Source organism: Moschus berezovskii, chromosome 10, assembly GCF_049115385.1.
Source record: "Moschus berezovskii isolate FMDL1 chromosome 10, NW_MosBer_1.0, whole genome shotgun sequence".
In the NCBI taxonomy this organism is placed as follows: domain Eukaryota; kingdom Metazoa; phylum Chordata; class Mammalia; order Artiodactyla; family Moschidae; genus Moschus; species Moschus berezovskii.
In genome coordinates this window covers 30,136,887-30,152,632 of record NC_142469.1, presented here as the reverse complement: position 1 = coordinate 30,152,632, position 15,746 = coordinate 30,136,887, and the positions used below count along the sequence as shown (strand labels likewise).

General features: G+C 41.3%; 1 protein-coding gene across 5 annotated transcripts in view; it reads left to right on the top strand.

Annotated features, from left to right (window-relative positions):
• Positions 1–2,277: 2,277 nt before the first annotated feature.
• TRMT11 (tRNA methyltransferase 11) overlaps positions 2,278–15,746 on the top strand; it is a 67,481-nt gene continuing 54,012 nt past the window's right edge. Inside the window, exons 1-3 of one of the 5 annotated variants that reach the window (XM_055433068.2) lie at positions 2,278–2,398; positions 11,084–11,149; positions 11,756–11,829. In XM_055433068.2, the coding sequence (XP_055289043.1) occupies positions 2,327–2,398; positions 11,084–11,149; positions 11,756–11,829 (212 nt within the window). In that variant the 5' untranslated portion in view covers positions 2,278–2,326. Of the gene's footprint in view, positions 2,399–2,494; positions 2,941–11,083; positions 11,150–11,755; positions 11,830–15,746 lie in introns of those variants that run through there. The other 4 variants (XM_088840558.1, XM_088840557.1, XM_055433069.2 and 1 more) reach the window with 4 other exon arrangements.

Genomic DNA, 15,746 nt, shown 5'->3' with positions numbered 1-15,746 from the left:
AGCCTAAAGGATCTCAACGTGAAAAATCTGTGAAACTTGAATTCATCTGGGTTCTCCTAGGGCCAGTATTCTCACTTGGTATTTCTGCACAGCACCAGATCAACCCAGCCATGAAAATGAGCATTTCTTTAAAACTTAAAAAGCTGTTCCATAAAAATCTCATGTATAGTATTTAATCATTCTGAGAAACTTGGAGGATGGGGGTTTATCAAGCACTGCACATCCTTGGCCTAACATTTCATCGGTTCTGTGCCTACTTTGGCCTCTTTTCTCAAAGGAGTCAACAACTCCCTTTTCACATCTAGTAGATTTATTCCCCTCTGAAGCCTTGGCCAAGAGACATTCAGAGGCTCACTTACTTCAAGTGGGCTTATCAAGTCATTTTACCTAAAAAAAGTTGATGGATTGTTAACAGGTATTCTCACACAGTTTTTTATATGAGAAGAAAAATATTCTCCTTGTTTTATTTTTTCCCTACATGTACTAAGTCACTTCAGTCATGTCCAACTCTTTGCAACCCTATGGACGGTAGCCCGCCAGGCTTCTCTGTCCATGGGATTCTTCAGGCAAGAACACTGGAGTGGGTTGCTATGCGCTCTCCCCAACCCAGAGATCAAACCCATTTCTCTTACGTCTCCTGTATTAGCAGGTGGGTTCTTTACCACTAGCACCACCTGGGAAGCCCCTTTGCCCCATACAATTTATTAAACTCTTTATGTACATTATCTCAATCAGAACAATCCCTTAAGGAAGGCAGTATTATTCCATTTCTGATAAAACTGAGCATAAAAGAGGCAAAGAAATTTGCTTAAGAGCATATAGATGGTAAATAGTGGAACTGAAGTTTGAACCTAAGACTGACAACAGCCTATGCTCTTAATCGCTTCCACTAAGTATCAACTATGATCTTGGCACTTGATGGTGGGGATATGCAGAATACCAACCCTTTTGTACTTTGCACAATATTATGTAGAATGTAAAACAGGTCTCAAAAGCACGAAAGACTCAGGATCCTCAGAAGCAACAACATATACATAGAATATGTAAATTATTAGAACTTATGAACTATCTGCTATCAAATCTGTGCCAGTATGAATAGTTAGAAGCAACTTACACCATTATTTTAATATACAATTGGCTGTGGATTTGTCACCTGAGTCTAACAACACAACTCAAGTTCAGTTGATCTTTGAAAAAGACGGGGTGGGTGGGGTCTTGGGGAAGCATTAGGGGTATCCAGCCCCTGCAAAGTTGAAAATCTGTGTAAAAATGTATAGTTGGCCCTTCAACCTCTAATCTTGTAGTACTTTAGTAGTACTCAGTGGAAAAACAACAACAACCACGTGTAACTGGACCCCAACAGTACAAATCCATCTTGTTCAAGGGTCAACTGTACTTACTTTGGGGAGGACATTGTTTTCTGTGAGGTACAGAGTGGATTGTTAAGAGATGACCTCCATCCTCAAGAGCTTACTCTAATTGGCTTACAAGGCAAGTATCTTTGAAAGTTATTGAAAATATAAAAAAGCATACTAAATCTTGAGTGAGTGGGCCAGCTAAGTCAGTCCCCAAGCCTAAAGTGGTTGGAGAAGTCTGCATGGAAGGAAGTGAAATTTCAATTCTGTTATAAGATTTTGAACTGTGATGTTGGAGAAGACAACTGAGAGTCCCTTAGATTGAAAGGAGATCCAACCCGTCCATTATAAAGGAGACCAGTCTTGGGTGTTCATTGGAAGGACTGATGCTAAAGCTGAAACTCCAATACTTTGACCACCTCATGCGACGAGTTGACTCACTGGAAAAGACCCTGATGCTGGGAAGGATTGGGGGCGGGAGGAGAAGGGGACGACCGAGAATGAGATGGCTGGATGGCATCACCGACTCGATGGACATGAGTTTGGGTGAACTCCGGGAGTTGGTGATGGACAGGGCGGCCTGGCGTGCTGTGATTCATGGGGTCGCAAAGAGTCGGACACGACTGAGCGACTGAACTGAACTGAACTGAAATAAGGGAAAGTTAAAAGTACATTTCAGGTGAAGGATCACTGGGAACTACACTGTCTCATCGCAACCTGCTCTGGAACACAACGCAGCATCCCACACGAGCTCCTAGTACAAGGTGGCCTCAACCAGTGCCCACCTAGTACCGGAGGAAGCCTCCCCTGGAGCCGCAGGGTTCAAATTGCAACAGCTGGAAAACTCCGGACAGTGCCCGGCCCGCCCTACTTCCGCTTCCGGCTCAGACTCCGCCCCAGCGGAAGTGGTGTGTGGGGGAAGAAAACGGTGAGACACTCTGGACCGCGCAGGCGTGCCTTGGGTTGCCGCGATGGCGCCGCCGGGTATCTTGAACAGGTATCTTCTGCTCATGGCACAGGAGCACCTGGAGTTCCGCCTTCCGGTGAGCCCGCAGTGCCGTCCACTGCTTCTGGAGGGAGAGGACGGCGCGGTGGGGGTTGATGTGCGGGTGGAGGCGACCCGCGCAGTCTGAGCCCGCGGGGACTGGGGGTCTGTGCTTGTCCGGGAGACGACTCGTCCCCTCCAATCCTTCGGCCCTTGGGACAGGTCTCAGCTCCGCGGAGGATGTGAGAGAGAAGTCCGAAACGGCTTCTCATCCTCGCTAAGCATATTTATTCATTCTTCTGACCTTGTGCCAGTTAACCGGAGTTAGGTAGGTGAAAGGGCAACCCACTCCAGTGCTCTTGCCTAGAGAATCCCGTGGACAGAGGAGCCTAGTGGGCTGCTGTCCATAAGGTCGCACAGAGTCGGACACGACTGAAGCGACTTAGCATGCATGCATGCACTGGAGAAGGAAATGGCAACCCACTCCAGTGTTCTTGCCTGGAGAATACTAGGGACAGAGGAGCCTGGTGGGCTGCCGTCCATGGGGTCGCACAGAGTCGGACACGACTGAAGCGACTTAGCAGCAGCAGCAGCAGGCAGGTGAGTATGACCGGTACTCTTCCTGGTGGAGCTCTTCGTCTATGGGAAAATAGATACAGCGGACAGAAATGCTTAGGGTAGTAGTTTAAGTATCGAATATGCGGCTCAAATTTCATGGGAGTTGGAGTAGTGGTGGTGAATGTGGGTGCTAGGGTTGAATGATGAAAAGTTGGGGAAATTTTTATTTATTCATTCAAGAAAGATTTTCAGAATATATGTAGTAGGATGTGCTGGACGCTGGGGATATAACGGTGACAGAGTTTCTGTCTTCACGGAGTTTACCGTTTAGGCTAAAGGGTGACCAGATGCGTAAACAGAGCATTATGAAATAACTTTGGTAAGTGCAGTGATAGGCACGCAGTGAAATACCAGCATATGGAAGGGGAATCTGAGGGATGGGGGATGTTGGCCATTGAGATGGCTTTCAGGAGGGTATAACGCTTGAACTGTAACTTAAAAGATGAGTAGAAGTTGGCCAGGGAGAGACACAAGTAAATTAGAATTACAAGCTATTCATTATTACTGAATTACCAAATATGTAGCAAAGAATGACAAGAGAGCGGGAGAGAAAGGTTGTTGTCTTAAGGTTAGTGTCTTAAGTCTTGGCCCACTCTGTGCAACCGCGTGGACTGTAGCCCACCAGGGTCCTCTGTCCATGGGATTTCCCAGGCAGGAATAATACTAGAGTGGGTAGCCATTTCCTTCTCCATGGGATCTTCCCAAACCAGGGATTGAACCCGTGTCTCCTGCATTGGCAGGCGAATTCTTTACCACTGAGCCACCAGTGAAGCCTGGGAGAGAAGGGTCAGTTTAGTTCAGTCACTCAATAGTGTCCAACTTTTTGCATCCCCATGGTTTGCAGCAAACCAGGCTTCACTCTCCATCACAAGCTCCTGGAGCTTGCTCAAACTCATGTCCATTGCATCAGTGATGCCATCCAACCATCTCATCCTCTGTCATCCCCTTCTCCTGCCTTCAGTGTTTACCAGCATTAGGGTCTTTCCCAATGAGTCAGTTCTTCACTTCAGATGACCAAAATATTGGAGAGAAGGGTAGGGTTCATAAAATGCAAAGCCTTAAATACTCTGGAACTTAGAAGGAGATTTTATTGAAGAATTTTAAGTAAGGAAATGATAAAATCAGATTTAAAAAAAATCACTTTGGAAGCAGTGTGGAGGATGGATTTGAGGGTAATCAGGAGCTAGGAGTTGAGTCTGTTGGAATAGTCTTGTTAATAAATTAAGAAAGCCTGAATTAGGGCAAGGAATAAGATGACTGTATACACTGGGACAATATTTAGGTGATCAACTCATCAGGGCTTGATGACGGGGGTTGAAGGTTAGTGATTGGTTGAAGGCGGGGGGAAGAGGGGTCGATCAAGGATGACTCCTGGGATGATATCAAGGTGTGTTTCTGTTTAAAATAGCACAGGCAGAAGTAAGATTTAAATTTTGGTTATGCTGAATTTGATATGCTTGTGTAACACCAAACAGACATGACGAGGCAGTGAATATGAGTATGCATGGATCTTAATAGAGCTGCGTACTCTTGCCTCCATCCCATGGACAGAGGAGCCTGGTAGGCTGCAGTCCGTGGGGTCGCTAAGGGTCGGACACGACTGAGCGACTTCACTTTCACTTTTCACTTTCACACATTGGAGAAGGAAATGGCAACCCACTCCAGTGTTCTTGCCTGGAGAATCCCAGGGACGGGGGAGCCTGGTGGGCTTCCGTCTAAGGGGTCACACAGAGTCGGACACGACTGAAGTGACTCAGCAGCAGCAGCAGCAGGCTGGTGACTAATATTTAGAAGTCTCTTGCATATGAAGTCTAGGAGAGAGGAAGAAATTATTCAGAGAAAGCATACTATCAAAAAGAGCAGTGGGCGAAACACAGCATTGGAAGGATTGATATCAAGGGGGAGCGGGAAAAGAAGGTCAGGAGGAATATAGGCGAGCGTCAGAAGAGGGAGAGAGTTGTTCTTGTTGTTCAGTCGCCAAGTTGTGTCCGACTCTTTGCGACCCCGTTAACTGCAGCACGCTAGGCTTCTCTGTCCTTCACCGTTTCCCAGAATTTGCTCAGACTCATATCCATTAAGCCAGTGGTGCCCTCCAACCATCTCATCCTCTGTCACCTCCTCTTCTCGCCTTCAATTTTTGCAGCGTCAGCATCTTTTCCAGTGAGTCGACTCTTCATATCAGGTGGCCAGAGTATTGGAGCCTCAGCATCAGTCCTTCCAGTGAATATTCAGGGTTGATTTCCTTTAGGATTGACTGCTGTCCAGGGGACTCTCAAGAGTCTTCTCCAGCACTACAGTTTGAAAGCATCAATTCTTCAGCACTTAGCTTTTGTGGTCCAACTCTCCCATCCATAAATGACTACTGGAAAAACCATAGCTTTGACTGTATGGACCTTTGTCAGTGAATTGATGTCTCTGTTTTTTAATATGAGACCAAAGAAATAAAGTGGGTAAAGCTTTAGGATTTTTCTAGAGTGGCTGTATAGTTTTAGGGGAGAAACAGATTACTTGGTTTAGTGATCACTAGAAAATGAGAAAGCAGAGATAGACTGCTCTTAACACAAGAAGGGAAAGTAAGAGATTGGTTAACAGTTTGAGGGAGACCTAGAGTTGAGGGAGAATCCCTTTCCCTTTTGGAGAAATTGGTGTGTTTGTAGGCTGGAGGGAAGGGGAAAATGGGTATAAGGACACAGCTGGAGGTGTTGGCCTTTCCATAGGAGGGAGCTTGGGCAGAGGAGACTTAGGGCAGGTGTGGGTAGTTGCCTGAAGGGCTGTTTTCTAGGTAATGAATGAGTCAAAGTACTTTCTTGAAAGATAGAGAAGACCAAGCAGTTGAATGGAGAAATTGAGAAAAATTTGAAATAATCAATGTGAGCACAGAGGGAGCTGATGAGCTAAACAATTGAGTAGAGAGGAACTCGGGTGTTAGAGTGATGCTGAAAACTCGGCTGGGGTGAAGAGCACATATTTGTAATTCTCCCAGGATTCTGTGACTCTTCAGTTGTGTTCAGTTCACTGGCCTTATGAGTTTCCAAGGAAGACTGCTGCATTGAATCAGGACTAATGTGTTGCTGAGCACATGTGCTGGCAAGATGAGGTGCAAGGGCATAGAGTCTCATGGAGGAAGTAATATTTTAACTAGATCTTAAGTGATAGGGAAGATACTCTGGGGATGAAGAGGACTCAGGAGCCCACTTCATTGAGAAAGGAAAGCAAGTGTGGAGGCCCAGAGGGGTGGTGGTTTATTGTGGTTTGGGTGTGAGTTGTATGGGGAAGGAGGATGAAGTAACAGACAGTGAGGCTAGAGAGGTGGCTAGGATCCAGATTCTGGAGTGTTTTGAAACTGTTGGAAGTAATTTGAATTTTATTTTAGATTATGGAGAACCACTGACTTTTTTTTTTAATTTTCCTTTTTAAGCCAAAAAGTAGCAAATGATTTTCCTTTTTAAATCATGAAGTGACTAGCAGTCATTTGTGTTTTAAAAAGATAACTCTGGAGTACCAGAGAAAGGATATCACTTAGAATCCTGTAGGATTCTAGTCCACCAGGGTGGAACTAGAGAGAGAAGCCAAGAAGGGTGAGTGCCTGTAGTCAGGTAACGCAGGGAGAATGGAGTGGTTAGGCTGCAGTCTTAAAAATAGCATCCCTAGTAGTTGCTAATTTTTTACTTGGTTCTTCTTCCTTAAAATCTTCTTAGTATCTTTCCCTTGTGCCAGTTCCATCTCCCCAAAACTCAGTCTGCTTTTCTGTCTCCACTGTCCTAAGGCTGAAACTCTAGTCTGGCATTTAAAACCTGCCATTGCATGATTTTCTCCTCTGTGCCCTCCCACCACCTCCCGCCACAAACAGTGCAGCCAGATACCCTTCCCTGTCATTCCCACCATCTTGTTTGGTTCTTTCCTGCACTCTTCAGTCTATTGATTTTATATAGTCAGTGGTCATTTAGATTTGCCCACACACTTGTTTATTTTAGGTTTCATGATTTTTTTTTTACTTGATTCTTTTTCAGATGTGCAATTTCTTTTTTTTTTTAATCCTCTGCCCGAATTCTTAATTTTGTCTTTTATCCTCTTCAATATAGAAAGCACTGTTATGTTAAAATATGTAATTGATAAAAGGGGTCCTGTGGGTCCGTTTCTTTCATGTATTGTTTCTCTTGCTTCTTTTTCATGTGTGTGCTGGGTGTTTTTCAAATACATGCCAGATATATTTGAAAATTTATTTAAAAAAAGAAATGAATACTGGGATGATGCTAATGCTTTTGAAGATAGGAGCATTAATACTCCAGGATCGCTTTAACTCGTTTTTAGGCCTTGAGTTCTGTTTCTGCTTTGATTTGCACACACTTGATAATGTGCATACTTTTGGGGGATTCCAGTCTGAACTGAGTGGTTTTATCAAACTTCCTTTCCTTCCCATTGTTGGCCCTGTGCTCCTTTTTGTTCTTCTGGCTCCATTAAGCTGTGCACCTTTACCGCTACTCTTGAATTTGATGTATTTCCCAGGGAGAGAGTGACTATACTTTGAGATTTCTGTCCTGTCCTGGATCTCAATTTGGTAATTCTTGTAATCTCTCATGCTTTCAAGTAGAGGTCATTTTTTTTTTTAATTCTTCTCAACAGGAGGCTTAATCTGAATTACCTGAATTAGATTTGAATTGAATTGCCATCACTGAAAGTGAAAGTTCTCTTTCTGTATAGATTCTTCCTGTGTTTCAGGGATTAAAGTGAGTTTCCATTGAAAGTTTTCTTCTAAAACTGAAGCAGTCTTTTCTTCCTTTGTACTCTAGTGTATTATTATTATTATTTGCTTCTTTAAGGGCATTCACTTTTGTACACCTCACATTTCAGTTACTAGGTTAAATGTTAGGTCTACTAGACCCTAGCTCCTTCAGGATAACTATGTATCTTTACACAGCTCAATGCCTTGCATATATTAGTCATTTAATAAATATTGAATTGAGTGAAATAGGATCTTTTTGAGGAAGGCAATCAAAAGGAGGCTTTTGGACCCACCTACTATGTTAGAGGGCTTCCCAGATGGCACCGTGGTAAAGAACCTGCCTGCCAATGCAGGAGGCACAAGAGATGTGAGTTTGATCCCTGGATGGCAAAGATCCCCTGGAGAAGCCAGTGGCTACCCACTGAAGTTTTCTTGCTTGAAGAATTCTATGGACAGAGGAGCCTGGCGGGCTACAGTCCATGGGGTGGCAAAGAGTTGGGTTTGACTGAGTGTGCATGAGTGCGTGCACACACACACACACACACACACACACATTATTAGAAGTGCTAGACAGGAAAGCTGTAATGAGTAGCTGCCTATGTGATTTAAAGTGAAAGATTAAGAGTGCAAATATGGTTCTGGTTTTACCTCTGTGCAGTTAATCAGGGCCAGTTTTAGTTGGCAGCTGCCTTATTTAAAAGTAAAGTTCAGACACCTGGATTTTACTGCTGGTTCTGAAGCAAACTAAATAGATGAAAAAGTGAGTAGCTAAAAGAACTGCAAAGCTCGTGTGAATTAATGCATCAGGTATGCACCAGATCATGCCGTATTTTTGTATCCGATGTCTAAATTCTTTGTTCCTGATATAAAAAGATTCTCAACTGAAAAGTAAATTTGCCATGTGATGAATAAAAATTTTGTTTTGTTTTTTCCAAGTAGGTTGATGTGGTAGTTTTAATACATGTTTTGCTTTTCAGTTTGAAACATGGATTATCACATTTACTCTGACTTTTAAGTCATTTCTTAGATTTTGGGTAATGGTGCTAATCCTATGCCATAAAATTTCGAATAATCCTCACTTTTTTTTTTAAACGCTTAGAACCTTTGTGCTTTAACCTGTTGCTCATTTCTAACTGTATTTCAAGAGCAGCAAACTTTCATGTTTTGAAAGTATATTATCAATGTATGAATTCATAATATGATTTAATCAGGAGTGAACAATAGTCATTCTTGGCCAGGAAGCTTAATCTATATTTTCATTGTTTCTTTTAAGTGGTATACTTGTCAGTCTTGCTTGCTTCCTTGGCTCACTGAACTTCAAGGGCAGTGTTGTGGTGATCACTAACCTGATTCCTTCAGTTACAGCCTAGGTTCTTTGCCCTTTTCATTACAGATCTCCTCTTAACCTTTTGAGGTAGCTGATTCCTGTTTGATTGCTGAAGGAACTGGGAGTTGAGGGAGTTAAGATTCTTGTATAAAATCCCATAGCTGCTGTTTGGAAGAACTGGAAACCAAATTGTGGCCTGCCTCCAAGGTCGAATGATGTCTCCTGTTTAAATTTGTGTCACCTGTGTTGCAAAATAACTGCTGGACTACCTTCAGTGATTTCCTGATAGTCTGTGCTCGTTCTTGGTCTGTCCCTATGATTCAAGTGAATGCAGCACCTTCTAGTACCTGGGATTAAAAAAAAGATTTGTTGCACAGACAAAAGGAAAAACAGATAAGGCACTAGTTGCGCAAACCTCCCATTCTTCTTGGTCTTGAGGTGGAGGGCTTTCCTAGCCTGGGTGCTTTCTCCCAGGGTGACCAGGGCTCGTGGTGGACTTGGTGTTAATTGTTCCTTCCCCTGCCTGAGAGGAAAGGGGATTGTAGGTACTCTCTCATTAGGTTTCATCCTGTGTAAGACCCACCCAGAAGAGTGGGAGTCTATCTGCTTTATGTTATTTGAGGAAGATAAAATTTGTTAGCAGTATGAATTACAAAGTTTGTATCCTCATCTTGTGTTTACCGAAATATTTGCTTCATAGGCTATATGAACTATCTGAACAGATTTCAACTTTGCATACTTGATGTTTTTAAAGTAGCTGTTGTATTCTCTTTCTAGTTCTGTAATTTTATCCAGGAAGGATAAAAAGTACCATAACTTGTACTTATTCAATTAATCTATAGCTATGCTCCCTGATCACTTTTCTTTTTTTAAATTCAACATATATTTATTCATCTAATTAACTGGACAAGACAGCAAACTTAATCTGTAAAGGATTCTCTTCTGACATTTGGTAAAATTCTATTATTGGTCTTCGTTAATCATAACTAATGATTTTGTTTTCTAGAGAAAGAATGGTTCCAAATACAACTTTTAAACATACATTAAAAATAATTTTCTATCAAAGTAATCAAAAATTGAAACAACAAAAGTGCTATTTTTCATATTTTTAATTGAAAACAGTACAACATCCAGTTGAACAGTAGTGAAGGCAAATTGATACACTCACCTTATAACTTAGAACAATTCTTTAAGAAAGTATTTGACCATATGTACTTTAAGAAGCCATACAGTTTTCCACATCTATCATTGTTTATTATATCTCTATCCTAAAGAAACAACCTAAAATTTGGAAAAAGCCAGATATTTATGAAAATGAGTATTTAGCCTTGTTTTAAACTGATAAAATTCTGAAAACACCTAAGTGTTCAACATAAAGTATGTTGTTTCCTACTGAAAACTGGTAATCCTAATGCCAAGGAGAAAGATGTTTATGAAATTAATATTTAAAGGGAAGGAGTAAGAGCCCTAAACCTCATTGAAGTGAAGAAGTGAAGTGAAATCGCTCAGTCGTGTCCGACTCTTTGCGATCCCATGGACTGTAGTCTACCAGGCTTCTCTGTCCATGGGTTTTTCCAAGCAAGAGTACTGGAGTGGGTTGCCATTTCCTTCTCCAGGGGATCTTCCTGACCCAGGGATCGAACCCAGGTCTGCTGCATTGCAGGCAGACGCTTTACCCTCTGAGCCACCAGGGAAGCCCCTTAAACCTCATTACAAACGTATTATTTCCTTTCTGAATATCCTCAAATCATCTAATGGTTTTATTTTTATTGATCCATTGTCAGATATCATTTTTACAATCTGCTTTTTCCTTTTCAGAAATCAGGGCATTTCCTCAAAATCTTTTGACAACTTTTTTTTTTTTCTAAAATTTCTCAGAAATTGCTTCCTATGGTTGTGACTGTAAAATATTTTCAGAACCCAGAGTTATAATTTATCTGGTATTGGCAGTTAAGCCCTTTATGTAGATAATCAACCCCCTCTCTCTTTTTTTAAAAAATTGTGTTAATAACTGTATTTTATTACACTTCTAAGTTGCATGTGTTAAAATGTATTCTCTAATATTTTCAATATAGGAGATAAAGTCTTTGCTTTCACTTTTTGGAGGTCAGTTCACCAGTAGTCAGGAAACTTATGGAAAGGTAAGTTGAATTTATATTTTTTATTAGACCTATATATATAATATCCTTGCTGCTGCTGCTAAGTCACTTCGGTCGTGTCCGACTCTGTGTGACCCCATCGACGGAAGCCCACCAGGCTCCCCTGTCCCTGGGATTCTCCAGGCAAGAACACTGGAGTGGGTTGCCATTTCCTTCTCCAATGTGTGAAAGTGGAAAGTGAAAAGTGAAAGTGAAAGTGAAGTCGCTCAGTCGTGTCCGACCCTTAGTGACCCCATGGACTGCAGCCTACTAGGCTCCTCCATCCATGGGATTGTGCATTAATTCTTGGTCGTAATACATATGAGCAGACACGAAATTAATCTTAAGTTTAAATAGCCTTAAATTTTCTGTACAAAATGTTTTCATTTATATGGTCATTTTAACCAGTATTCTGATTTTGTACTGTATTATCCTAACAGGTTACCTATTAATTAATTTTTTTCCACTATTGGAGCAGTTTTTATTTTTTTTAGTGTCAGATTAGATATTCTCACATAAAAGTAGCAAATAGGAATTTCTTCTTATTGACTTCTTAAATAAGGTCATAAAACCACTTAGAAGTAAGTTGTATATTATTATTTCTTTCAGTCTCCTTTTTGGATTCTTAGCATTCCCTCTGAGGAGATTGCCAGAAACTTAATGAAACGGACTGTGTGTGCCAAGTAAGAAAAACTTATTATGTTCTCCTGCATGAGTGTAAGCTGGACTTCTCATAACTACCCTGTCCTTTTTGCTATATTGGCAGAAAGTAGAAGGGGTCAATTATTGTGAGCTCAGTTTAGCTTGTAGTTACGTGTATTTGCCACTAGATGGTGGTAAGAGAACAGGGAAGAGTTACCTACTGAAACTGGGTGAGAGAATCTCAAATGATGAAATGCAGAAACATGTGCTTTAGAATAATTTTTTTAAACTTCTATATTAAGCAAGCATATGGTTTAAGATGTAAATGCTATGTTATTACATAGAAAAAATGCCACTTTTAATTATAACCAAAGTATTGAAATTCTAAAAATGTTTTTCTTATAGATGGTTTTTAATTAGATGAACAGATTGGTGCAGTTTAAGATGACAAAAAATGAAGCCTACCATAAAATATGTTTTACTGTTTTATTTGTTAGTGTAGTTCTGATTATAATATCTTGATGTGAATTAATATAATGATGTCATTCTTGTTTATCCTGCCTGAGTGTTTTCTGGCTTTCATCATTAGTATCTATTCTTCCTTCTTTTTTCATTGTTGGAAAAATCTGTCTTTGGGTTTGGAAATTAATCTGCATCTTCAACTAGCATTTTAAAATTGAAAAACTTCTGCTATCCTTGCTTTATTTTTTTTAACACTCCCCTCCAACCCCCCGAATATTTTGACAGATTTCTGAAAACTTCCTTCTTTTTGCTTGGAAATTACATTTAATAATGCTGTGCAAATAAGGATTTACATATATCTAGTTTTGTTAATATGGTTAGCAATGCTTTATTATTAAGTAGGTTACATAACCCATATAATTGAGGACAGGAGGAGAAGGGGGCAACGGAGGATGAGGTGGTTGGATGGCATCACCAAGTCAATGGACACAAGTTTGAGCAAACTCCAGGAGATGGACAGGAAAGCCTGGCGTGCTACAGTCCACGGGGTCCCAAAGAGTAGGACACAACTTGGTGACTTAACAACAACAGTTGAAAACCAGCTGCATTGCTAAGTCTAATCTCATAAATTGAAGCTTGTTAATGAGTTTTACTTAGTCAATAAAAATGACCAGAAAATGGAAACAACTAAAAAACACGTCATTTGAATAATTATCTCTGTATGTTAGCATATTAAAATTTATGGCTCTGAGAGATGTTTGAATTCCAAAGATAAATCTTATAGGCTTAAAATATCTTATTGAGAACCAGATTTATATGCTTCCATCATAACTCATGTCTTTGATGAATGCATTTGAATAATGGTACAGTAAATAGTAGTAAAGTCACGCTCAAAATTCTCCAAGCCAGGCTTAAGCAATATGTGAACCGTGAACTCCCAGATGTTCAAGCAGGTTTTAGAAAAGGCAGAGGCACCAGAGATCAAATTGCCAACATCCGCTGGATCATGGAGAAAGCAAGAGAGTTCCAGAAAAACATCTATTTCTGCTTCATTGACTATGCCAAAGCCTTTGACTGTGTGGATCCCAATAAACTGTGGAACATTCTGAAAGAGATGGGAATCCCAGACCACCTGACCTGCCTCTTGAGAAACCTGTATGCAGGTCTGGAAGCAACAGTTAGAACTGGTCATGGAACAACAGACTGGTTCCAAATAGAAAAAGGAGTATGTCAAGGCTGTATATTGTCACCCTGCTTATTTAACTTATATGCAGAGTACATCATGAGGAACGCTGGGCTGGAAGAAGCACAACCTGGAATCAAGATTGCCGGGAGAAATATCAATAACCTCAGATATGCAGATGACACTACCCTTATGGCAGAAAGTGAAGAGGAACTAAAAAGCCTCTTGATGAAAGTGAAAGAGAGTGAAAAGGTTGGCTTGAAGCTCAACATTCAGAAAACAAAGATCATGGCATCTGGTCCCATCACTTCATGGGAAATAGATGGAAAAGCAGTGGAAACAGTGTCAGACTTTATTTTTTTGGGCTCCAAAATCACTACCGATGGTGATTACAGCCATGAAATTAAAAGACACTTACTCCTTGGAAGGAAAGATATGACCAACCTTGATAGTATATTAAAAAGCAGAGACATTACTTTGCCAACAAAGGTCCGTCTAGTCAAGGCTATGGTTTTTCCCGTGGTCATGTATGGATGTGAGAGTTGGACTGTGAAGAAAGCTGATCGCCGAAGAATTGATGCTTTTGAACTGTGGCGCTAGAGAAGACTCTTGAGAGTCCCTTGAACTGCAAGGAGATCCAACCAGTCCATTCTAGAGGAGATCAGTCGTGGGTGTTCATTGGAAGGACTGATGCTGAAGCTGAAACTGCAATACTTTGGCCACCTCATGCGACGAGTTGACTCACTGAAAAAGACTCTGATGCTGGGAGGGATTGGGGGTAGGGGGAGACGGGGACGACAGAGAATGAGATAGCTGGATGGCATCACTGATTTGATGGACATGAAATCCATCCGGGAACTCCGGGAGTTGGTGATGGACAGGGAGGCCTGGCGTGCTGTGATTCATGGGGTCATGGAGAGTCAGACATGACTGAGCGACTGAACTGAACTGAACTGAAATAGTTGTGTAATACTTGAGTAACATTATGAAATAATATCCCTGGCTGCTTTTTCAGTTCAGTTGCTCAGTCGTGTCTGACTGTGACCCCATGGGGCAGCATGTCAGGTTTCCTGTCCATCACCAACTCTCGGAGGTTGCTCAGACTCATGTGCACTGAATCAGTGATGGCATCCAACCGTCTCATCCTCTTGTCCCCTTCTCCTCCTGCCTTCAGTCTTTGCCAGCATCAGGGTATTTTCTAGAGAGTCAGTTCTTCACATCAGGTGGCCAAAATATTGGAGCTTCAGCATCAGTCCTTCCAATGAATATTCAGGACTGATTTCCTTTACGATAGACTGGTTGGATCTCCTTGCAGTCCAAGGGACTCTCAAGTCTTCTCCAGGACCACAGTTCAAAAGCATCAGTTCTTTGGCACTCAGCTTTCTTTATGGTCCAACTCTCACATCCATACTTGACTACTGGAAAAACCGTAGCTTTGACTATATGGACCTTTGTTGGCAAAGTAATATCTTTGCTTTTCAGTATGCTGTCTAGGCTGGTCATAGCTTTTCTTCCAAGGAGTAAGCATCTTTTAATTTCACAGCTGCAGTCACCATCTACAGTGATAATGAAGCCCAAGAAAAGAAAGTCTGTCACTGTTTCCATTGTTTCCCCGTCTATTTGCCATGAAGTGATGGGACTGGATACCATGATCTTAGTTTTTTGAGTTTTAAGCCAACTTTTCCACTCTCCTCTTTCACTTCTTTAAGAGGCTTTTTAGTTCCTCTTCACTTTCTGCCATAAGGGTGGTGTCATCTGCATATCTGAGATTATTGGTATTTCTCCAAGCAATCTTGATTCCAGCTTAGGCTTCATCCAGCCTGGCATTTCACATGATGTACTCTGCATATAAGTTAAATAAGCAAGGTAACAGTATACAGCCTTGATGTACTCCTTTCCCAGTTTTGAACCAATATTGTTGTATATCTGGTTCTAATTGTTCCTTCTTCACCTGCATACAGATTTCTCAGGAGGCAGGTAAGGTGGTCCGGTATTCCTCTCTCTTGAAGAATTTTCCACAGTTTTGATCCACACAGTCAAAGGCTTTAGCATAGTCAATGAAGCAGAAGTAGGTGTTTTTCTGAAATTCTCTTGCTTTTTTGTTGCTCCAATAGATGTTGGCAGTTTGATCTTTGGTTCCTCTGCCTTTTCTAAATCCAGCTTGAACATCTGGAAGTTCTCAGTTCACATACTGTTGAAGCCTAGCTTGGAGAATTTTGAGTATTACTTTGCTAGCATGTGAGATGAGTGCAATTGTGCGGTACTTTGAATATTCTTTGGCATTGCCTTTCTTTGAGATTGGAATGAAAATTG